Below are 21687 nucleotides of genomic sequence, written 5' to 3'. Positions count from 1 at the left end.
CATAATCGATCCAGCAAAGCGCTGTCAGCGGCCCGTTCATCTCACAGCCCGTCCAATATCTCCAGCCGACCAGCCGTTTGCGGGTCGCATTGGCTTATGCGGTTGGACCCGGCTCCCAAAGAGGTCTTTCCTCCCCTCCATCATCAGATCTCGGAGTTGGGTGGAGATTTGGACCTGGGCCACCATCTGTGAATACGAAGATAGCGCTGCTTACAACCGACAGCCTGCATACAGTTGCCCCTGTCTATCTCGACCTTAGTGCTGAGCCAAAAGATGGAGCCTCCATATTCTTGCTCAGTCGATATCCTGGCCGTCTGTTTATATAGGATTTGCTGCCTCCTCTCGTTCACGGCCAGCGCTGTCGCAACTGTCGTTTTCCATTGTTCACTCGCTCAGAAATACACGGCCTTAATGCATTACTCCTCTTAAATCCTTAATGAATTTTTATCTTAATTCGCTAGTCGACTAGTTCCAGAAACCATGGTTCACATCCATAAGGCTGCCACTGCGGCATTCTTGTGGTTGTCGTCTGTAAGTCTTCCTTGCAACGATCCTGGAGATGTGAAATTGATCAGCTTTTAGTCCACCATCACAAACGCAGCAACTGTAGGGAAGCGTGGACTAATAGTGCCAGCAACAGTTGGAGGATGGACTTCTCAGGGTTGTTACGTGTAAGTCTATTGATTGTGCCTCAAGGGTATTAGTGCTAACCGGAAATAGAGATGTGGGGCGAACGCTCACTGCCGGTGGCTATGATAGCGACACTGCTATGACAGATGAATCATGTATCTCATACTGTGAGAAGGCTGGGTACATCTACGCGGGCACAGAATACGCATCACAATGCTGTAGGTATATCATGCGACGAGTATTGGTCTTTCTAACATGTTGCAGATTGTGGCAACTCACTCGCTTCTGGGTCTGGGCCTGCTGCTGCGAGCGATTGCTCCATGGCATGCAGTGGAAATGCGACTGAAGCATGTGGTGGTCCAAACAGACTGAATTTGTATTGGAGTGGTACCACAGGACCTCAGACCAACCCCGGTTCTGGTCTCTGGACTTTCAGTGGGTGCTACGCGTATGTTGTGCTATGCTTTTTTTCGTGTTGCGTAGCTGACTGTCTACAGTGAAGGAACAACTGGCAGAGCGCTTACTGTTGGGGCCACTGTCGTCGGTGGCTCGTCCAATACCACAGTAGACAATTGCTTGTCAGAATGCCAACTCATGGGTTATCCTCTGGCTGGTGTCGAATATTCTGGAGAGTGCTGTGAGTCGTCCAAATTGAATACCCGAAACGTGACTAACAATAACAGACTGCGGCGATTCCATCTCAAATGGAGGCGTGCTTGCGCCAGACGGATTGACAGGATGTTCAATGCTTTGCAACGGCAACCTCTCCGAATTCTGTGGAGGCGCAAGTAAATTGGATGTCTACGACTTCAATAAGACAGTCACGCTTCCTGCATGGAACACTACGGCTGTCACTTCTACGACAGTTTCAGTCCAGTCAACCTCCAGTTCTGTTGTCGTTACGACAAGCAGCTCACTGCTGTCTTCCTCGTCGTCGGTACTGTCTTCTTCGTCGTCGGCCGTAGCCTCTAGCACTTCCAAGTCATCCTCAGCAGCTGTCTCAAGCTCCAAATCCTCCTCATTGGTAGTATCAAGCACTTCCAAGCCAGCTTCCTCATCGGTCGCGGTCTCCACGTCCTCGAGTCTATCTAGCTCCTCAAGCTCACTTAAGAGCTCCAGCTCCGCTGTGGTTGCCATCGTAAGCTCCTCAACCACCCAAGCTCCAGCCGCCACCTCGACCGGACCTTCATTGGGACCTTACGTGTACTATGGCTGCCAAACTGAAGCTACCAACATCCGAGCACTTTCTGGTGCCGCATCCGCATCCGATGAAATGACCCTAGAGATGTGTGAAGCTAGTTGCTCAGGCTACACATACTGGGGCACAGAATATGGACGAGAATGTGAGTTTTCATACATTTTACCTTACTAATTAATACTAATTCGGGCAGGCTATTGCGGAAATTCCTTCAATACCGGTTCTGTTGTAGCACCAGCTACTGATTGCTCTTTCCCGTGTGCTGGTGATGCCAATGAGACTTGCGGCGCAGGGAACCGTCTCTCCGTTTATGTCCTCAATGGTACAATCACGTCCACCACCAGCAGTGTGATTTCCAAGTCTGCTACAAGTACAGGGAGCTCATCTGTCTCCGTCTCAACCAATCCTGCTGCCACTGGATTTCCAACTGGCTGGGCATACTATGGCTGCTATATTGATGGTACAGACGGTCGCATCTTGCAAAATCAGCTTGCTGATAATCAAGAAAACACTCTTCAAGTCTGTGTCTCAGCTTGTGCAGCGGCTGGCTATACCATAGCAGGCGCGGAATACGGTGTTCAATGCTTCTGTGGCGACGCAATTTACAATGGAGGCGTCTTATCGACAGACCAATCAGATTGTAACATGGCTTGTCCAGGCGACACTTTAGAAGATTGCGGAGCTGGTAACAGAATGTCCATCTACTCGATTGGACAACCTGAAGCATATCAAGCTCCAGCTGCCCAACAGACTGGCCTACCAACTGGATGGGTTTACAATGGTTGTCTCCAAGATAACATTGCCTCCAACGAAGATCCCAATGAGATTCTGTCAACCTTCCCTTACATGGCTTGGGACAATTCGACTCTAAACAATCCCGACTTGTGTCTCGCTCGTTGTCAGGAGTTCGGATACAATGCGGCTGGTCTCGAGTACGGATCTCAATGCTTCTGTGGTGATGTTGAGAATATCTACGTTGCTTCCGCGCCTTCAACAAGCACCGATCCTGATGACACTCAATATTACACACGAAGTTCCGTTCCTCAATTCTATGATGCTTCACAGTGTAATACTCCTTGCGCTGGTACTGAACAGTACCTTTGTGGTGCAGGAAACAGGTTAACGTATTACTCCTACAATGCCACTCCGGGTCTCTATGAATGGGGTATGCCAACTGGTACTAACGCTGGAGAATACTCGTTGCTTATCGGCGGCGTGGTTGTTCCTCTTATTGTATCGCAGACGGTCAACGGCAAGGTGACCTTTGTTGAAAAATTCGGTACTGGAGAGCCCAACGGTACAGGTAAGTCATTTTGCTTATCCCGGAACATTCTGCGGTTCTGAAAGTAGTGTACTAACATTTCTGCAGGAGCTTATGAACTCGATCTCTCGCAGATCGACGACTTCTCTGCTGCCTGGCGAACTATGACTGGTCTCCAAACTGATGTCTTCTGCTCTGCTGGTCTCACTCTCCCAGATAAGGCAGGACGTCAACTCACAGTAGGAGGTTGGGCTGGTGAGTCTAACTTCGGTGTTCGCCTCTACTGGCCAGACGGAAGTGCTGGTGTTAAAGGCACCAACGAATGGATCGAAGACCCTGGTGTTCTCCAACTTCAAGTCCCTCGTTGGTATCCATCCGCAATGATCATGGCAAACGGCTCTATTCTCATTGTAGGAGGAGAAATTGGTCAGAATGCCGCCGAACAACCCACTCTTGAGATTCTGCCTGCGACTGGTGTACCTCAGGCCGGTACCGCGAATGGTTACTCCAACACCACCGTCTATCTTGACTTCTTGGACAGGACTGCTCCGTTCAACCTCTACCCCTTCATCGTCGTCATGAAAACGGGCATCTTTATCGCTTACTACAATGAAGCCCGTATCCTCAATGAAGTTACCTTCGAGACTATCAAAACCCTGCCCAATATGCCAGCCGCAGTCAACGACCCAACAGGAGGCCGTACCTACCAACTCGAAGGCTCAATGGTCATCCTACCCCAACACGCACCCTACACCGACCCAGTCGGCGTCCTCATCTGCGGAGGCTCCACATCCGGAGGCGGCTACCCCATCGATAACTGCGTCTCCACCCAACCCGAAGCCGCAGAACCAACCTGGACCATCGAACGCATGCCCTCTCGCCGCGTCATGCCCTGCATGGCCGGTCTCCCCGACGGAACCTACATCATCCTCAACGGCGCCCAACACGGCTACGCCGGCTTCGGACTAGCCGGCTCACCAAACTACAACGCCGTCCTCTACGATCCCACCAAGCCCGTAAATCAACGCATGAGCATCATGGCTAATACCTCCGTCGCCCGCCTCTACCACTCCGAAGCCACCGTCCTCCTAGACGGCCGAGTCCTCGTCTCAGGCTCGGACCCTACCGGAGACTACGACTCCCCAGCAGGTGCCTTCCCAGAGGAATACCGCGTCGAAGTCTTCACACCCCCGTACCTCCTCTCCGGCTTGCCCCGTCCCACATTCGACCTCTCATCCACGGACTGGGCCTACGGCGAAGAAATAACCTTCACTGTGACCTCCGGAACCGCCACAGCTGTCACCCTGCTCGGCTCAGTCGTCTCAACCCACGGCAACGCAATGGGTCAACGCACCATCTTCCCTGCATTCACCTGCGCTGGCAACACCTGTGTGGTAACCGCGCCCCCGGACGCGCATACATCACCACCAGGCTGGTTCATGATGTTCATCCTCGACGGGCCGACACCTGCCGTGGGGCAATTTGTGCGGATTGGAGGGGATCCGGCCGGGTTAGGCAATTGGCCCGATTTGCCGCCTTTTGAGGGAAGCTTGCCGGGTGTTTAGATAGATAGATGGATGGATGGGGGAAGGGGGGTAATGAGTATAAAGAGATGAGGATATGAGTATACAGGGATGAGATATGTTCATATATCTATAGCGTTTAGTGTTTAGTGTTTAATGATTCTTTGTCTGATCATGTGTGTTTTGATGTTTGACGTGAGCGTGGTGAGAACTGGGATCGAAGCTGAGCTCCCTGGTGAAATTAACTTTCCTTGGCTTGATTGTTCTGGCCAATGTATAGCTGATGTACATTGCGAGATGTAATAAAATTAAAGCAAGATGATTATTAGCCATGCTCATCCCTTGAGCCTTAATTCAGAACCAAGTGCTTGCATGCTTAATTGACTTGAAAGTCACCTTCTCATAGTACCCAAGCTTTAGGAAGGAACGACTAGCTTACTTGCGACATGCAACAAATCTTTTCCCTAGAACACGATTGGCTTGTAGCTTAATTTGAAGGTAAACAGGCGAGGTTGGATTTGAGGGTCAATAGCTCAAAATAAATAGTCAAGGTTTGAGAGGTTAAAGAATTAATGACTAGCTTACTTGCGATGTGCAACAAAAGGTCTTGTCGCAGTGTGATTGGCTTAATTGCTTGTAAGGCTGGATTCAAGCCTTACAAGCAAGCTAAACTTTTCAGATCAGTTTTAGTATCAATTACTAGCTTACTTGCGACTTGCAACAAAAGGTCTTGTCGCAATATGATTGGTTTTGCTTTGACTTCACTTTCATTTCTAATTTAATGTTTTCTCGCACTTCCTACTTATCGAAAGCATCTGATAGCATGTGATTAAGGGATATTTATACACCAGAGAAAAAAGAAAAAGGGCATTCAAGATGCTACTTTAGATATATGCAGATTCCATCAGTTTTTTCGTTATGACCTAAACATCATCAGAGCTATAGCCGGGTACGCCCAAATCCGGGTTTACCCAGTCACAAAGCTGACGGGTACACTCATAAGAAGAATATACAGGTAAGGGTACATTTTTGGGTGTACCCGAGTTTTTTGCACTAAGTTTTGTGTTGCTTTTATACCACCCTTATACTACTTATACAAATATTGTGTCTTAGTGAAAATGCTCCCTATTCCTTACTTAAAATTTGTGAATTTCTATTGGCTTTCAGAAAGAGACACTTTTACCCGAAAGCTCTTAAAGTTCCTAGGTATTTACTCGTTGAATTTTTAACGGGTACAGGTAAACCCGACTCAAGCTCTAGGTGTACCCGGGTGTACCCGAAAATAAGTCTGGACATTATGGTAACCCATATTCTGTTCCTGAATCGTGTTTAAGGAGCAGCACATGGGCGTACTTCTGAGATATGGATAAACAGTAGGAATAGGCAGTGTTTATCAGGGGACGACTTTCGGTGGACTGTCTATTCTTATCTCCCGAAGCAGGCATCTTGAGGGGCTCTTTGGAAGGTTTTGATTGGGACTCAGAGGGTTGTATCATTCGGTGTTCCTGGAGCAACTTCTGGGAATCGCCCTTATCCTCCCTTTGTAAAGTGTTAAACATAACAAACGGTTCTATGAATTACTTAGGCAGCATGACTTGACTTGACTTGACTTGTAGATCACTCTTTCCTACTTGATTCTTCGCCTCCTCCTTCCTCACGAACTCGAGATGTGTCTATCCCGCCTGCTCATCATGTGTCTCACCATGGTGATGGTTGTTGAGTATCGCCATTGGGAGTTAAATTGGAGGAATCTGATTGATTTCTGGTCAGTATAAACGTTGAACGGATGAATGAGAATTGATCAGAAACTAGCCAAGAATTTACGTAGATTCTATTCCTTCCTCCAGAACTAGAAGATCTCGATGTACGGAGTACATAAGATCAAGATTTTGTAAATGCGTCTGAAAGATACGAACTGCAGCGCAAAAGGACAATGGAATGATATACCAGCAAACACTCAATTCGAATATGGAGAACAAAGATTGAAGTCTACCTGATAAGTTTTGCACAACGGCACATAAACAAGCGGCCGCTTGTTCCGTTGTAAACAATAGCTTATCGCCCCCCTATCTAACAAGCGGACGCGGCCGAGTTCCCGAAATCACCTCAAACGAATTCTCTAAACAAACAATGGAGAAAGAGATGCAACCAGTGTCATTTATTGATTAAAGGTATAGATAAAGACTGATATCTTAGAGGAGACTGAAAGAAGGAGTAATTATGAGCGTATCACGTGAAAAGATCAACTTTCTTGCGAGAAAGCAACTTCGTTGTTAGGCGCTTTGTTTTGCTTAATCTAAGTATATACTTGAGGTTTCATGTCTTGCTCTTTGTTGGGAGTCGAATGGGCTTGGTAATCCAAGTAATTCAGCCAGGATGCTTAAGTGATGGCCACTGTGCTTTTGACGCGTAAGGTGCAATTAGACACTCTCTCTTAGAATCGAAGTAGTACTCGAGGAGCAATGAAGCTATGACTCTAAAGTTGCCTATCTAACATGCTAAACAAATAGCTTTCACATTAAATTAAAAAAACAGTGCAGTAGGCCGGAGGAGACAACAGTAACAGGCGCAGACTTGTAAGATATTGTTGAGTAGCAGGAGATTTTAGAGCCCGTAAAGCGATTGGAGCATCAATGTCAATGGTATATTCAGACAATAAGGGTTCTGAGGGTGTAGTGGGTTGGAGGGAGGCGCTAAGCCCACTTTCAGAAAATTATTTGGGGGAGGTTCTATCAACTCTCACCATCCTCCCATCCACAACCTTAAGACAACAGACTTCGATCTTCGGAATGGACCACATTCCTGTCCCTTACAACCTCCAACCTGTGAACAAAGATACAACCATGGCTGAAGTCTCGAAGCCGGACTGTGTGCAGCGCGATGCTGCAGCAGTTCCTACACCCGCGAACGACGCCCACCCCCATACGTCCCTCAACGCTCAGGAAGTGGCCGACAGCCTTAAGGGCTTTGCGAAACTGGCTCCTGAACTGACCCAAATGATATTCGAGTTGATGACCATCGATGATCCTCGAATCATTGAAGTGTTGTGGAACGAGGAGAAAGGCTTCTATACCAACGCCGAAGTACCCACAGTCCTACACATCTGTAGCCAGTCTCGCAGTGTAGCGCAAAGGGTGTTCTCAGCCATGGTCTTGCAGAACTGTAAATCAGGTAGTGAGTCACCCGACGGCCTCCCGGACAGGTACGACCCAAAGATCAACAAGGAAGGTCCATACACGGGTGTAGTCACTCCATTCGGAGCATAGTAAGCAACTGATTTTTTATCCCATTCGTCCCGTTAGCCATTGAACTCGCTGTTTTGGCTCGTCAGAGCAGCTTCTTCAAGAGAAGCTCTAGTACTAACGTCCTGCAGTGTGAACTTCAGCCTCGATACCATCTACCTCTCCTTCAGTGACATCGAAATGCCAAACCTCAAACTCGACCAGCTCTCCACTACCTTTATGACAGAACTCAAAGCCAAAGATGTACCGATTCAGCACGTTGCAATCGATTACAAACAAAGCTACTATGTCTGGCATCATTTCCTGAGTCAACACCAATCGTTGAAGAGCATCTCTTTGGTAGCAAATGATCGATGCATGTCACATGATATCGCCGATGGCACGCAAGAGCTTCTGCTCCAGCATCTCACACCTGCTCCCTATCGACCAGCAGTCGCACTTAAGGAGAGGACCCTTTCGAGAGACTCAACTGTCCAAACGGTCGAACTCATCAAGACTTTCTTGCCAGATGTGAAGAAGTGCTTGATTTATACTGTTCTACGAGCGAAGGAGTACGACACGAGGATGGCTTACGACTTTCTCCTTGATTACATCTTTTACGGGGTACAGTTGCCTCCTATTGAGTACATTGACTCTGTGAAGAGATGGGACAGGATGCAAGGTGCAGTAGCCCGCAAAGAGGGAAAGTCATTGAAGATAGCCCTGCAAGACGCGGAATTTGAATTCAGGAAAGCATTTCTGAAGAACAACTGGAGCGTGGAGGATATCAGGAGCGTCAAGTTCTCCATGGTCGATGTGGTTCGTGCTCGATCCAATAAGGTTGAGAATGGCGAGTAGACTTAGGCAGAAATGATTCGAATGAGAACCATGATAGGTCCGAATAAATATTCGACTCGTGTAGATTTAATGAATAAATACTCGTGTAAATGATGTGTTCACGTATAGACTAGAATAGATGGTTATTCGAATAGTATTTAAATATTTATGTATGTGATACATAGCTTGTACCAAGAGTTAATCAAACTTTTTGTTTAGAATAATTAATTTCCAAAACAAAAGTTAGCCAAAGCCAGCTAAAAGCTAGTACTTATTAAAATTAGCGCATAAATAAGCTACAAATAGAGTATAAGTGAAGATATACTATTTAGTATGCTATTATTTGAATGATTTAATTATTCACGAGTTTTTGTATTGTACTCGTGAGGTTTTATGGTAGGATGTTTTTATTTAAATTGTGGCCCTCTCATTTAAATGTACTAAATGTACCCGTATTGTCGCCCAACTCTGAGCGCGAGGCTAGAAAGACCAGCCAGGGTAGCAAGACGGGCGCGGGTAGAAAGACGGGCGAAGAAGCAATTTGAATGACAGGATGGCTTGTAGCACATTCCGAACCGTGATATTCGAAACAGTAGTGCTGACTCAGCAGCACAATCACATGCATATCAACTCGACAAGAAAGTCAGTATTCTATCCAAGATTCTCATGGGTTTTGGAGAATAGGATTTATTGTCCTCTTAGTCACAACTTCTGGGTTCTTATGCCCTTAGGCTTGCTGGATAAGTTTCATCTTTCCATACAATTCACGTGCCTTGCCCCTCCTATACCCCACTGTTCAAGAATCCTCACTCAGACCCATCACCACATCACAACTCAAGATGTTCACGCTTCCCTCCCCATTCTCTGACATTCCGAGAGAGCCTCTACTTTATGCCCACCCTTCTCCAATCGAACCCCTCCACCGCGTTACCTCAGCTTTTACTTCAGCGCCCTCCCAAACCAAATACTGGATAAAACGAGAAGATAGCAACTCTGGTCTTGCATTTGGAGGCAATAAAAGTACCTAGCACTTTCCTTCCGTTTCCAAGTTTGATACTCTTCATTTTTGCCTTAATGTTGTGTTTACTTTGTGAAAACATGTATGATCAGCGCATTCAGCGCATTCAGCGCAACTGGCGCGATTCGCGCGATGTGCGGATGGGTTTCCAATACTTCATTCCTGTAGGCTAAGATACTAACTTGCCTTAGTCCGAAAACTTGAATATGTCCTCTCCGACGCCCTAAAGAGTATGTCAAATTCTGCCTTTCTATATACCTATCCATCAGACGCAGCCGGAAATCTTCGAGATCATCCACAGGAGTTGCTTAACTCTCCTCAGATGAGCTCCTCTGCCCTGAAAACTGTCAAAAGTTATATACTAACCTCTCTATAAGATGGAGCAACAACTCTCGTCACCACCGGCGGTCTCCAATCAAACCACATGCGCCAAGTAGCAGCCGTAGCCGCCAAATACGGCTTCAAAGCCCACCTCCTACCCGAAGACCGTGTCTCCCCCGTCTCTCCCGAATACCACACCCTAGGCAATATCCAAATAACGCATCTCCTCTCAGCCACTCACTCTCCCTACGACTCTGACGTCTCCGCCACCCTCGCCTCCCTAACCTCTGCGGGCGAAACTCCCTACTGGATCCCTGCTGGAGCTTCCCTCCACCCACTAGGTGGTCTCGGCTACGCACGTTTCGCATTCGAAGTCGCTGCCCAAGAGAATGAAATGGGTGTGTTTTTTGACACTATTATTTTGCCTGTTGGGAGCGGGAGTACCATTGCTGGGATGATTGCAGGATTCAAGTTACTCTCTTCCTGGGCTCAAGATGGAGAGCAGAAAGAGAGGAAGATAATAGGGATTGAGATCACGGCGCGACCTGTTGACTTTACGAGGAGCCAAATCCTGAATATTGCGAGGCATACTGGTGTATTGATCGGGCTTCCAAATCCTTCTACTTCTATCACGGAAAAAGATGTGATACTGGACGACAATTATAACGGCGGTTCTTACGGCTTCGTAGATAAAAAAACGAAAGAAGCGGTCAAGATGCTAGCGAGTTTGGAAGGAATATTGGTAGATCCAGTTTATACTGGGAAAGCGGTCACTGGAATGATTGGGAAGGCGAAGAAGGGAGAGTTGAGTGGGAGTGAGAATGTGTTATTTGTTCATACAGGCGGAGTACCTGCTTTGAGTGCATATCCTGATGTTATGTGAGAGGTGAGATGGGAAAATACTTAGTTGAGGTAAAGATGCTTGTATATCCTGTGTTCAGCTACAGTTCCCATTACTTGATCTTCGGTAAAATTTGCCGGTCTAAGGTTCTTCCTGTGAATCGACCAACTCAAGTCGAACATTAAACCAAGGAGATGTGGCAAATCGGACAGTTTGAATGCCTCGAATTTACTCCGACCTTGAATTCGGATTTTGCTGTATCGTGTCTGATTCTTCATACTTTCAACTATTGAGTTCTTGCTGTCACGTCGAATGATTCTCCGCAGATGTTCTGGAAAGCCTTCTCAAGGTTGTACATTTGATAATGAAGTATGTTGCTAAGCCTGGATTTCTAAATACAGTGCCTTTAGAGAGTGAGCAAGCTTTGGGGTACGTAAAACGAGACCAAGTGATGTGCACTTCTTTTCCCCGTCTAACCCTTGGGATCCTGCCCAAAATATACAGAGACTAGCCAGCGCCTCAAATTCAAGGGAACAGCGAATCAGTATCCCTGTCGCTCCTGTCGCCTCATCTCGTCCCTGAAATAATTCGTTCTCGGCGGAGTAGGTGATCCCACCAAGCTTCCCAGATCCGAATCTGCTCTTGTGTGAACGCTCCCCCCTTGTCGGCCGCGTTGCTCTTCTCCTATAGATGCGTCGTGGTATCGACCATCAGAACCTGGCACTTGGTCCCGTAATTGAACGCCACCCTTTTCTCGCTTGCCAAGTCCCAAACGTTGGCCTCGAGACTTGCCAACACCGTAACCACTTCGACGACCCATCACATTTCCAATCCCGATCTGACGGTGTTTCTTGTTAAGAAAGTATCCGCCGCAGACACAGAGGAGGACGAAACCGAAAGCGATAGGAAGAGCAATATAGAGCGATTGTCCTGTTGGTGATTCGGTAGACGGTTGTCGATAGTATTGACCTGGCGCATTCGTCACCACCAGAGTTGGACCTGCACTTCTCAGCTCTGGAATTTTGTCGAGCGGAAGGATTAATCTACCTTGGACACGCTGGCCGTCGGGTTCTGGATCAAGTAGGTTGATGTGCAGAGTAATATTGTTGGACGACCGGTCTTGGAGCCATTCTTTCTGTATCGTCAAAGCATAAAAGCCAGTACTGACGGACGTGGGTGGAGATTGAAAAGCAATTGGACCACCTGTAGTATTGACATAGTCTGCCATCACGTATACGGAAGCATTCTTCTTATCTTGGTGACCAATAAAATCAGAATTCCAGGTCACTGTTTCGAATTAGCACTTTGATAACACGTTTCTGCCAAGCACCTCCAACACACCATAATATGTTGTCCCGACATATACAGTAGATTCATTCGCCGGCGAACAGATGTAGCCTTCTACGAGACTGGTACAAGGGTAATAAGCTCCGCCACCTGAATTCGAAGCATCTGTAGGCTTCGAATCACTTTGGCTTGTGGTTGTTGTCTCTGTCAGAGATGCAGGTGCTGCATTGATCGTCGTGGCGGCACCATTGATCGATGTAAGGGCAGGAGTGATAGTCGCAACAAGGGTGCCGTCCGCACCGACTGACACCCAAGGCTTCAAGGCGGGATCAGTTACTGAAAAGAACAATTAGAAAGTTCTACGCGATAAAGCATTCAGAAGGCTGGGCACTTACTACCTCTGGGTGTAACGGGACTGGCTGATGCGCATCTGTAAATCAGAAATGCCGCCAGAACAGCTCCTAAGCCATGCGCATGCATCCTGTTTACTTTGACTTGACTGGTGTTTGTGGAAGATTTGCCGTTCGAGAGGTACGTCGAGAAAGATAGTGTTGAATTGCTTTGAAGGAATAGATTGAGTGTTAGAAGAAACGAATGTGGAAGTTGACATCTAAGGCAATTCGAAGAGGATACAATTTCCTGAGCAGCTTCCAGTCCATTTCGCGCTAACCAGCGGGCGCTAGTCTCCCATTGGTTCAATCGGAGAGATTTTAAAGTTTAGCTTGACTCGGGAAGTGGGGCCTAGCTAATGTTCAAATTCGGGTCCGAACAATCGTGAACGTGTTTCTGTGCTTCATCGTGTGAAGCTTTCTCATTAAAAATGCAAATGTAGATTCTGTACAGCGAATGTAACAGTCCAGGAGGAAAGGACAAGAGGAGAAAACCAATATGAAAGCTACCACACAATTCCCTCTGCACCAACCTGCTAACACGCTAGCTAGTAAATCCTCTGCTCAACAAGCATATTTAAACCGGCAGACACAATTATCACTCGAACCATCCCAACTCCTAGCCTCCTCGGCTGCCTAAGAACTTGGGCAGAAGGTAACAGCAGCAGGCAAATCATCCTCATCCGGCTTGATGATGGTCGAAAATCCGTTAGTATCCGGACCAAAGCAATCCTTCGTGACATTCTCGCTCTGATCTTTGTACTCGATATGAAAGACTGGCTTGCCGTTCTGAATAAATGGTTGGAAAGTGGAGCACTCATCATACTCAACGCATTGTTCATTCACCACCCAGTCGAGGAAACCGACAACATCTTGGACTATGGCTCCCGCATTCTTGAGTCCAATACCGATACCTGTCGAGCGTTCCCTGAGGCGTTGAGAACGCCGGGAGGAGTGATGTTTAGATGTGGAAACTGAGTGTGCGTAGTTCGTGAGGTTTCGTAGGTAAGTGACTGAATCGGAAGAGCTTAGAGGTGGCGTGAAGCCACCGCCACCATTGTCGTAGCCGTCGACTATTCTTAGAGTTAGTATAAATGAACAACAACATAAGGACAATGGGTATATGAGAAGTTGAAGAGCATGAAACATGCATACCATTGTCAGGATCAACTCCATCGCATCCCTTGCTGACAGCAGTATCAATCCGTCTCTTCATGATATCCACAATCCGGTCACTACGGATATTGAGCCACGACTCATCAGGCCAACCTTCATCCGCCAAACTTGCTCCAATATCTGCTGGATCCGCTTTAATCTCGTCCGTGTCGGGGCGATCGGGCTCGAGGGTTCCGGCAGAAAAGTAGCAGATGACTTGCTTCCCGCTGCTATGCAATTGGTTGATGACCGACTCGGCATTGGTGAACAGGTCAATATCATAGATCTCCACAGGCAAATTAAGAGATCCGACATCTGGGTCGAGGACGCATTGCCAGGAAGTTCCTACGGCAGGTTGATACCAGGCAGCAGCAAACTTGATGGTACTCAAAGCAAGAAGCGACATGCTAAGGACGACTGCCATTGTGGACAGGTATTGTGCAGTGATGCAATGTGCAAATGGAGTTTGAATTGAAAGGACTGCTTAAGAAGCTGCTGAAGGAATTTGTGAGAGTCGGTGAGGCCAACAGACATGTATATATAAGAGTTTTTAGATGAAAGACATCTGCGCCTTCCATCAGAAGCTGAACATGTGCAATGCAACAGCATCTTTCTCTGATGCTACAACACGAACTTGTGAGGTTATTTCAAGCAAAAGTCAAAAGAGGAAAGAGGATGCACGTCGAGAGGAAAGCATGAGTGGAACATTTGGGTTTGGGATCGTTGCCTCTTACGAAAGAACTCGTCTGAAGTCTAAGCTGTAAGGCTAACCAAGGTATGATGCTGTCGTCAGTTCAAGCTACGCCACGCGCCCTTCAGCTGTCACACGTCAACGGACATCAACACCAGTTCTGCGTCTGCTAGACGTCTGATACGTTACATGATAGCTTAGCAAGACTGAGACATGAAAGTAGCCTCTGAATTGTAATAGAAGTCTTAAGAGGCAGCTCGAATGTGGATAGATCAACTCATCCCCTCTCGACCCCCCCCAAAAACTAGAGATAAGAAGCTCGAATCGGGGGATGAGACGCAGATTTACAAACGGTTGTGCAGTCTGCCAAGAGTCTAGCGTACGCCCAGCAGGTACCAATATTCAAGGATGCGCCAAGCTTATCAAGTTCGAAGGACTACCTTGCCCGATATCAAAGGATGCAACAAGGTGGTCCTTTGAACAGCGATCGTGCACCCTGCTGAGATGAGCCACTTAGCATCAGGTTGTGGCTGCTCCGTCCGATCCACGAAATTCTCCTTAGTCTTGCTCAATGACAAACGACAAACTTGAAGTAAAACGTGGAGTTGGGGCCTGGCGATTCTTTTCAGTCGAAGAGAATACCTTTCTGCGGCTCCCAGGCCATTTATAACTACACATATTGTCAATCAATCGAGCCAGCTCCTGGGGATTTCCCGAAGGTAGAGAATGAAGCCAGAACTTAGGCAGTGAGTGCCGGTTCAGACCTGCAGCACCGGCATCAAGAATGGCATGTCACACAAAGTTTTGGTCTCGCCTCCACGAAATTTCGACTGTGGATTTCCTCTCAGTGACCAATGTAGTATGATGACATGGCTCAAGAAGAGGAAGGTGGCCATTTAGGTGCATGCGTGTAGAGTGAGGTATTTAGCCTGTTGCGGAAGGTCCCGGCCGCAACGGTTTCCCATGACATGGGATTTTTGTAAGAGCGAACGAAGCCCTGGAGCTTTTGGTGGTGCCTATTATAACGTCAATATCCATGTTCAATTATTCTTTCCTCCACTGCTTACTTTGTGGTCACAGCCTACGTCCTGATCGGCAGTCTGCGAAAAATTTGAGATGATACAAATCTCTCAAGGAGGAAGTTGCTCTTTCCCACATCTTGTTCAACAGATGTCACCTTATTATGATCCTTACCATGAAGTCCATGCTTGAGAAATTTTCTGCTTCAACGGCAGTCTTCGTGGTGAACGAAAGTGGCCGAAGAGGAATTGTGACCAGTGCCATCCTAGGATGTTTGACAGATGCTCCGAGGTATTGTCCTGAAAAGGAAGCTAGCACAAAAGTCAAAGAATAGCTGAATGCAGGAGAAAATCCACCACAACCAAGATAGCACGAAACAAAAGTGCTGGAAGCCACAAGGCACTCATCCTCGTAGATTTTCTTGCATCCGTAGATTCAAGTGCCGACCGGAAAATCCGATACCTTGGGTCGGAAGGCTTATGCTGACTTCAGACAATCGTCGGAGAACCCTAGGGATGTATAGTGATTTTGAATTTTCCGTATCGCACCTTATTCACACCAGCATCGAACAAGATTTGATCGTGGTACACAGCTCGTAAAATCGTTGATATATATCTCGACCGTAGGGTAACATGTTGCAGTGCACTCGGAGTGGAAGGTGAGGCTGAAACAGATTGTTGGCGAGGAGAAATGGACTTGAATCTGAAGTCCAGTAGCCTAGCGATGTGATGCAGGCATGCAATGATCTGTTGCTGAAGCTTTACATGCTGAATAGGTTCACAACTTCGAAGTAGGTTGTGTTTTTGCAAAGACATCGATTAGAGTCAAAAAAAATTGCCTGGCAGCCTGAGGCGCCGAGACTAGAGAGCTTTCGGCTTGGTCAGCCTACATTGGAAAAGTGGGGCAGCTTTTGACTTCAGATCGTCACCCCAAATCTCAAACATCTCTCGCTGCAAAATTTCGTATGAAACAGATAAAAACATCTAGAGACTTGAAAGAATTCAAGAAGCAAGCTGAATCGTTTCAGTCTTATGTAGTGCATTGACTTTCAGATTGCACTGATGGCATTTCATCTAGCCAACACCTAGCTTCACATTAGGTTCCCATTCAACAGACGAAACAAGAAATAGCGAGGAAAATTCAGCTCGTACGGATCATTTTGTTGTGTTGTTGTCGCCATTCTGCGTGTACCTCCTGGTCTTTTCGAAGTTGCTCAAGTGCCAAAGAAAGGCCAGTTTACTTCAAATTCCTGATGTCACCTGATCGAGGTGATTGAGTGGCACTGATTTTGGCCAAATGACAAGCCCATCACTTCACCTTATTTGCAATACTGCATATTGATGACTTCTCTTAATTCGATATATCTCCGTCTAGTGACAAGAGACCTTCACTATATCCGCGTCACATGCGTAGCTCGCGTTCAGGTCAGGTTTGCAATTGCAGATGTTTCTTGGGAAACAGAAAGCAATAGCAGAATACTGGGAGACGGATGTGCAGCGGTGCCAAATGACTTTGGTAATAGCAAGCAATTGAAATGTATGGACTATGGTAGGCAATTGTGCCGTTTTCAGCTACAGTAATCCTCAAAGGGAATGTAACTCCAATACATCTACTTGGGAACACCAAATTTAGGTGTCTTCATCAAGTACAATCACAAGATCGAAACGCTCAATCAACGGCTCAAGTCTTTCCAAGATTTCGTCCCACTCGTATGCTTCGGCATCAGTTCTTCCCTCGCCATGACTATTGAAGTTCCTCTTCCCAGTCCTCCTCAATAAACGTAGGATCTTTGACCAGCTCAAGTCATCCATGTCTTTTGTATACCCAGACGTTTCAAGTGACGGCTCTATGGTTACTTGGACACCCACAAGCTCACTGGAGTAGCCGCCTACTCGTCTCTCGTGGAGTCGACCTTGGACATCGCCTGCACCATCCTGAATTGCTAGTCCTCTGCACAGCGCATCTCGACATCGGGCTCGAGCACACATCCTGTAGGTTGTCAAATTCGGAGTTATCGCCGAGACAAACTTTGATACGGTAATGGAGATCTCGATATCGTGCAAGCGTGGGATCGAAGATAGCAGATAGCGAGCCATGAGACGTGAACTTGAAGGAATCAAGTGATGCAGAAGTACCGTCTCCGGTCTCTGATCGGCTTGGAACACACCCCTGGCTAGCGCGGGCTCTGTCGGCTCAGGATCGTCCTGCAAGAAATTCAAGAGCAGGCATGCAACTCGGTCGACCACTGGCGCTCCAGAGCGCAGAGTACGTTGCTCATTGATACTTGTTGGTGAGCTTGGCCTAAGTGGACTGATGGTCCCTGATGGCATGATGAGGATCTCGGGAAAGAGATAGCAAGAGATAGCACTGACTAGGATGGAACTTTGCAGTTTTTAAATACAGTCTCAAGTGTATGGTTGAAGGTATGAAGGTAACAAAGCCTATGCATCTTTCAATGGCACTCAAAGGCAGGTTTGTTAGAATAATGATACTATGATGATTGATTGATCAATGAATTGCTAAAAGTCTTGAGGTTCTAGGTAGCTCAGTCTCTGCTCATGCAGCATGCGACCAAAGCAAGGCCGCTTGTTTGTCGATGTGTCTTTCTTGACACTGATGATCAAATCAAGCTTTTTGCTTTCACTTCATTTTCCGTGCTTACAAAGCATCAATAAATGCAGAAATGAAATAAATTCATTCCAGATTGAGAGGAAAGGGAGGGGAGTTTTGCAGGTACATACATGCAAGAACCTTCGAAATTTCGCACTACTGTAATTTGGCTTCTTGAACCTTCCGATCTAAACCATGTTCAACAAATTATAGAGACTTCCATCCATGGACAGAAAAGAATTACAAATCAGTTGTCTTGCCTTGTATGCGTGTTGGGGAAATGATCAGGGAGCTGTGGTGAGGCTCGCTAAACTTCAAGGGGTGTCCTGGAATCGAGCGAGTTTCGAGGATTCTTCCCCAACCATGACTACGACCTCGCACTTTGTTTAGCGAGCGAGGGCTTTTGTTGGGTAGAAAAAAATATTCAGTGGATCAAAAAATCAAAACTCAGAGCCGTCGACGAATCGACGGCTCTTCCAAACTAGCAGCCAGTGCTAGTTTTAAAGAAGCTATAAGTTCATCTGGAAATCTGTCAACTGAGCTAACAGTATATTAGATAACCTTGGGTTTTCCGAACTTAATTGGAAGACTTTTGCTTATTTAAATCTATACAAGGCTGTGGGGGTTTGGTCTGAAGTGCGTTAAACGAGAGAAATGACGCTAGGGGTTTGAGGCTACGTCGTTATGATATACCCTCACTGGCTTTGGAACATGCTTGAACATGCCTGAGCTAGAAATAATAGGAGAAGATTCATAGAGCGTGAAAACCTCTGTTTCGAACAGCACTTAAGGAGGTAGCTGAAATTCAGGAAGTAGCTTTCACTTCAAGTAATATACTGTGCACTTAATATTTCTAAAGCAGCTTATTAGACAATATATTCTTAGGCTTTTACTACGTTGATGTTTAAGATACGGATGGAGTGCGGGGCTATCACAACTTATCAGGTAGGCACTGTAGGTAATTTCATCATGTACCTGATGTTCAGAATAGCTTGGAATTCATGTTCAACCTTCTGATCGAAAGCTATCAAATATCGTTCACGTCCATACCAGATTCATACTCCCTCCAAATAGGACCAAGCCTCGCATGCCAGATCCTGGCCTCAGCATCGCTTCTACAGAGCCCCTTTTCGTCAAAGGTTCGAACGCTTATCCATTTCAGCAATCTCACCATCCCATTGAAATCCATCCAGTCCCATTCTCTAATAGATCTTCTATGTTTCGATGGTGTCCAGTGCATCTTTAACTCAACGGCAAACCGTTCACCGCTATAGGGATCATCACTAGCCAAAGTGATGCACTGCCCTTGCGTATTATAACAGCATGCAAAGCAGTTGACACGGTGAAAAATCTTGCCTTCTGGCCCTCGACATTGCTGTTCTTGTTCACATGATTGCGGATGCCTATGTGGTGTAGAGACTCGAGCCGATTCGAAAGCAATATAGCTTCTTGGATTGGGGTAGCGCCTGCATAAATTCTGTGCTCGTAGATCAAGTGCTCATCTCGAGACTGAACATTGAAAATGTTATGGGCGATCGTCGACTGAGGATTCTCTTGCAGATGATTCATGAGGAGGCATCTTAGAAGAGTGGTGTCTGTAGCATCGTGATGGGGACGACATTGGCGAGTAAACCACGGAGGATCTGGGAGCCGAGAAGGTGGCGGGACAGGCCCAAAGAAAACAGCTGCAGCCATCGGAACAGATAACAGCAATCTTCGAATTGAATTGCGGAAGTAAATCGAGTTCCAAGCCTACATTTATATGTGGCTCTCACCAAGAAATTTCTACCTCGATCACACAAAGATTGCAAGCAATAGAATGTCCCTTTCGAATTAGCTTTGACCTTTGAAATGTATAAAGATGAATGAAAGATAATAGTAGCTGTGGTTCTGTGAGGTACACCTAGGAATCTTAAACTCCTCATATCTTTCATTTACTTGGGAATTGACCTCGCCACTTTTGATTGCGCAAGAGAAAGGGCTACGTGTATCCATTTCCCTTTCTCCTTGCTCTTCGTTTTAATTTATTGAATATTCCTATCTGCTTGGGAGGTGAAAAGCTAACTTTCAATCCGCACTTGTCTGTTCATTCACTTTCATAGCTATAAAGTATTCAAATTATCAATTACATTGACTTGTCTTTTTTCCTTTACTAATGAGATCCGATCCGACTTTTCGACCACCGATCACTGCACAACAGCTGAAGTAGCATTCGCATAACAGCTGCTTTGTACAAACGCGGGGAAAGCAACTCTATCTGAGTCCGTAATAGGGCCCGCACATTGAGCATAGAGCTCAATGCTCCAACAACCCTCCGGTGGTGTTGCATATCTGTCGATGACCTCGATCGCAATAACAGACCCGCCCTCTACGGGAACGTTTGGACATGCGTAAAATGTATCAGTGACGTATTCGCTTGTGATGAGTTGACCGTCAGGCACATTCAGGCCATCGGTTCCGAGACCGATATTCATTTCCACATAGCCAAGTTCTGCTCCAGGGTTGGAGGAATTGGCCTCATGTGCTACGTCAAGAACAAGAGAGTATGGTGCCGTGCTATCGATGAAACCAGCGACCATGTATCCACCGGTAGAATGAGGGGCGTCTGTCCCGTTCTGGAAATAACCGGGTGCTGATAGGTTGAAGGAGGCTGTACTTGGGTCGACTAGAGTCGCTAGGTTCGTGCCAGCACCGGAGTGTACAGGCTGAAAGAGCCAGTTGTTGATATCTGGGAAGGTGGTTGCATTAGGATTTGAGCCTATAGTTTTTGCAACGAATTGGACAGTATCAGCAGTGGTGAGGGTATTTTGGCGGACTTGGAGGAGAGGTGCAGCGAAGACATTGCTTGAGAGAGCAAGAGCCAGGGCAGGAAAGGTGATTGTGGAATGCATGTTGTAATTGAAACGTCTGTAAAGATTGCTGTGATGGACTTTTGAATTGATTTGCTGTGGGAGATGTGAACGTGCCAATTGTTTCAATAACTTTTGTTTGTCCATCTTCTTATATAGTTCTGTGTGTAGCATCATGTGATATATGATCGTCATTAATCGTCATCCCATCGTCACGAGTCGCACAGCCCGGATAAACGAGTAGCACATAAGCTCGTATCGATGCGGGCATCCCAACTCGTATTTGACCAAAGTCGATGCTGTCACAGTCGCAATACTTCCAAACAGAAGCCTCCAGGATAGAGAAGACAGTTCCAAACGTAAAGGTTTCGGCGTATTCTTTTTCGTATTGATTGAAATAGATGCAAAATGTGTCCGCTCGTATCAATATTGGGAGGGGAGGGATTGCTGCCATGTCATAGCTTGAACAGGCTTATTAGGATCATGCCAGTAGCGAATTTCGGTCCGATTGATTGAACAGTCCCATTTACGTAATACATTTCTGTTTATGCATTTGAACATAAACCTTAAATATGGTCATAAAATGTCCATTTTCATCGGTCACAATACCGAGAAAGAGAGCCCGACAAGTCTCGTGTATATCACCTGGTGCAACCCACATGTAAGCCCTCGCTTCAGGCTTATGCAGTGCTGTTATTTCAGATGCCATTGTGGCCGCACCATTTAAAAGGCTATCTACCGACTATGTCTCTTCAGTTCTCTTTTCGATTGAATGGTTTCTTAATACATTATCTAATCTTGAGTGAGAAGTCTTGATGCTATATGCTCAATACTCC

The 21687-nt window shown here is 46.5% G+C and overlaps 8 protein-coding genes across 8 annotated transcripts; 3 read left to right on the top strand and 5 right to left on the bottom strand.

Annotated features, from left to right (window-relative positions):
- The first annotated feature begins 300 nt into the window (after positions 1-300).
- LY89DRAFT_634098 (uncharacterized protein) lies at positions 301-4895 on the top strand. Its single transcript, XM_018211377.1, has 8 exons — positions 301-531; positions 583-671; positions 721-848; positions 895-1078; positions 1128-1267; positions 1314-1973; positions 2022-3131; positions 3198-4895. The coding sequence occupies exons 1-8, from the start codon at positions 481-483 to the stop codon at positions 4652-4654; spliced, it is 3819 nt and encodes a 1272-aa protein (XP_018078525.1). The 5' UTR covers positions 301-480; the 3' UTR covers positions 4655-4895.
- A 2350-nt stretch (positions 4896-7245) lies between these two features.
- Positions 7246-8691, top strand: LY89DRAFT_662926 (uncharacterized protein; the record flags this gene model as incomplete). Its single annotated transcript, XM_018212673.1, has 2 exons — positions 7246-7877; positions 7986-8691. The coding sequence occupies 2 exons, from the start codon at positions 7246-7248 to the stop codon at positions 8689-8691; spliced, it is 1338 nt and encodes a 445-aa protein (XP_018078524.1).
- A 644-nt stretch (positions 8692-9335) lies between these two features.
- Positions 9336-11060, top strand: LY89DRAFT_634093 (1-aminocyclopropane-1-carboxylate deaminase). The gene is made up of 3 exons (XM_018211376.1): positions 9336-9690; positions 9880-9918; positions 10066-11060. The coding sequence occupies exons 1-3, from the start codon at positions 9510-9512 to the stop codon at positions 10890-10892; spliced, it is 1047 nt and encodes a 348-aa protein (XP_018078523.1). The 5' UTR covers positions 9336-9509; the 3' UTR covers positions 10893-11060.
- Positions 11061-11391: 331 nt separating this feature from the next.
- On the bottom strand, positions 11392-12477 carry LY89DRAFT_572047 (uncharacterized protein; the record flags this gene model as incomplete). The annotated part of the gene is made up of 3 exons (XM_018208623.1): positions 11392-11849; positions 11898-12137; positions 12192-12477. Coding segments are annotated over 3 exons (984 nt in total), but the record flags the coding sequence as incomplete, so codon positions are not given.
- Positions 12478-13162: 685 nt separating this feature from the next.
- On the bottom strand, positions 13163-14087 carry LY89DRAFT_572399 (uncharacterized protein; the record flags this gene model as incomplete). The annotated part of the gene is made up of 2 exons (XM_018208639.1): positions 13163-13599; positions 13682-14087. The coding sequence occupies 2 exons, from the start codon at positions 14085-14087 to the stop codon at positions 13163-13165; spliced, it is 843 nt and encodes a 280-aa protein (XP_018078521.1).
- Positions 14088-17020: 2933 nt separating this feature from the next.
- Positions 17021-17722, bottom strand: LY89DRAFT_662922 (uncharacterized protein; the record flags this gene model as incomplete). Its single annotated transcript, XM_018212672.1, has 1 exon — positions 17021-17722. The coding sequence occupies one exon, from the start codon at positions 17720-17722 to the stop codon at positions 17021-17023; it is 702 nt and encodes a 233-aa protein (XP_018078520.1).
- A 1522-nt stretch (positions 17723-19244) lies between these two features.
- On the bottom strand, positions 19245-19697 carry LY89DRAFT_727199 (uncharacterized protein; the record flags this gene model as incomplete). The annotated part of the gene is made up of 1 exon (XM_018219127.1): positions 19245-19697. One exon carries the CDS (start codon positions 19695-19697, stop codon positions 19245-19247), a length of 453 nt encoding a protein of 150 aa, XP_018078519.1.
- Positions 19698-19842: 145 nt separating this feature from the next.
- Positions 19843-21272, bottom strand: LY89DRAFT_679377 (uncharacterized protein). The gene has a single exon (XM_018213857.1). It carries the CDS (start codon positions 20891-20893, stop codon positions 20189-20191), a length of 705 nt encoding a protein of 234 aa, XP_018078518.1. The 5' UTR covers positions 20894-21272; the 3' UTR covers positions 19843-20188.
- Between the last annotated feature and the right edge of the window lie 415 nt (positions 21273-21687).

Source organism: Mollisia scopiformis, assembly GCF_001500285.1.
Source record: "Mollisia scopiformis unplaced genomic scaffold LY89scaffold_1, whole genome shotgun sequence".
Lineage (NCBI taxonomy): Eukaryota > Fungi > Ascomycota > Leotiomycetes > Helotiales > Mollisiaceae > Mollisia > Mollisia scopiformis.
Note: the sequence above shows the minus strand (reverse complement) of the source record. Positions and strands in the feature narration are given on the sequence as shown.

What these genes read in the sequence shown, in the direction of transcription:
- LY89DRAFT_634098 (XM_018211377.1), top strand. Translation starts at nt 481, where the DNA reads ATGGTTCACATCCATAAGGCTGCCACTGCGGCATTCTTGTGGTTGTCG. An exon ending in CATTCTTGTGGTTGTCGTCT is followed by an intron (nt 532 to 582) that starts GTAAGTCTTCCT and finishes ATCAGCTTTTAG; the next exon opens with TCCACCATCACAAACGCAGC. An exon ending in CACAGAATATGGACGAGAAT is followed by an intron (nt 1,974 to 2,021) that starts GTGAGTTTTCAT and finishes TAATTCGGGCAG; the next exon opens with GCTATTGCGGAAATTCCTTC.
- LY89DRAFT_634093 (XM_018211376.1), top strand. Translation starts at nt 9,510, where the DNA reads ATGTTCACGCTTCCCTCCCCATTCTCTGACATTCCGAGAGAGCCTCTA. An exon ending in TGCATTTGGAGGCAATAAAA is followed by an intron (nt 9,691 to 9,879) that starts GTACCTAGCACT and finishes AACTTGCCTTAG; the next exon opens with TCCGAAAACTTGAATATGTC. An exon ending in CCTCTCCGACGCCCTAAAGA is followed by an intron (nt 9,919 to 10,065) that starts GTATGTCAAATT and finishes CCTCTCTATAAG; the next exon opens with ATGGAGCAACAACTCTCGTC.
- LY89DRAFT_679377 (XM_018213857.1), bottom strand. Translation starts at nt 20,893, where the DNA reads ATGCATTCCACAATCACCTTTCCTGCCCTGGCTCTTGCTCTCTCAAGC.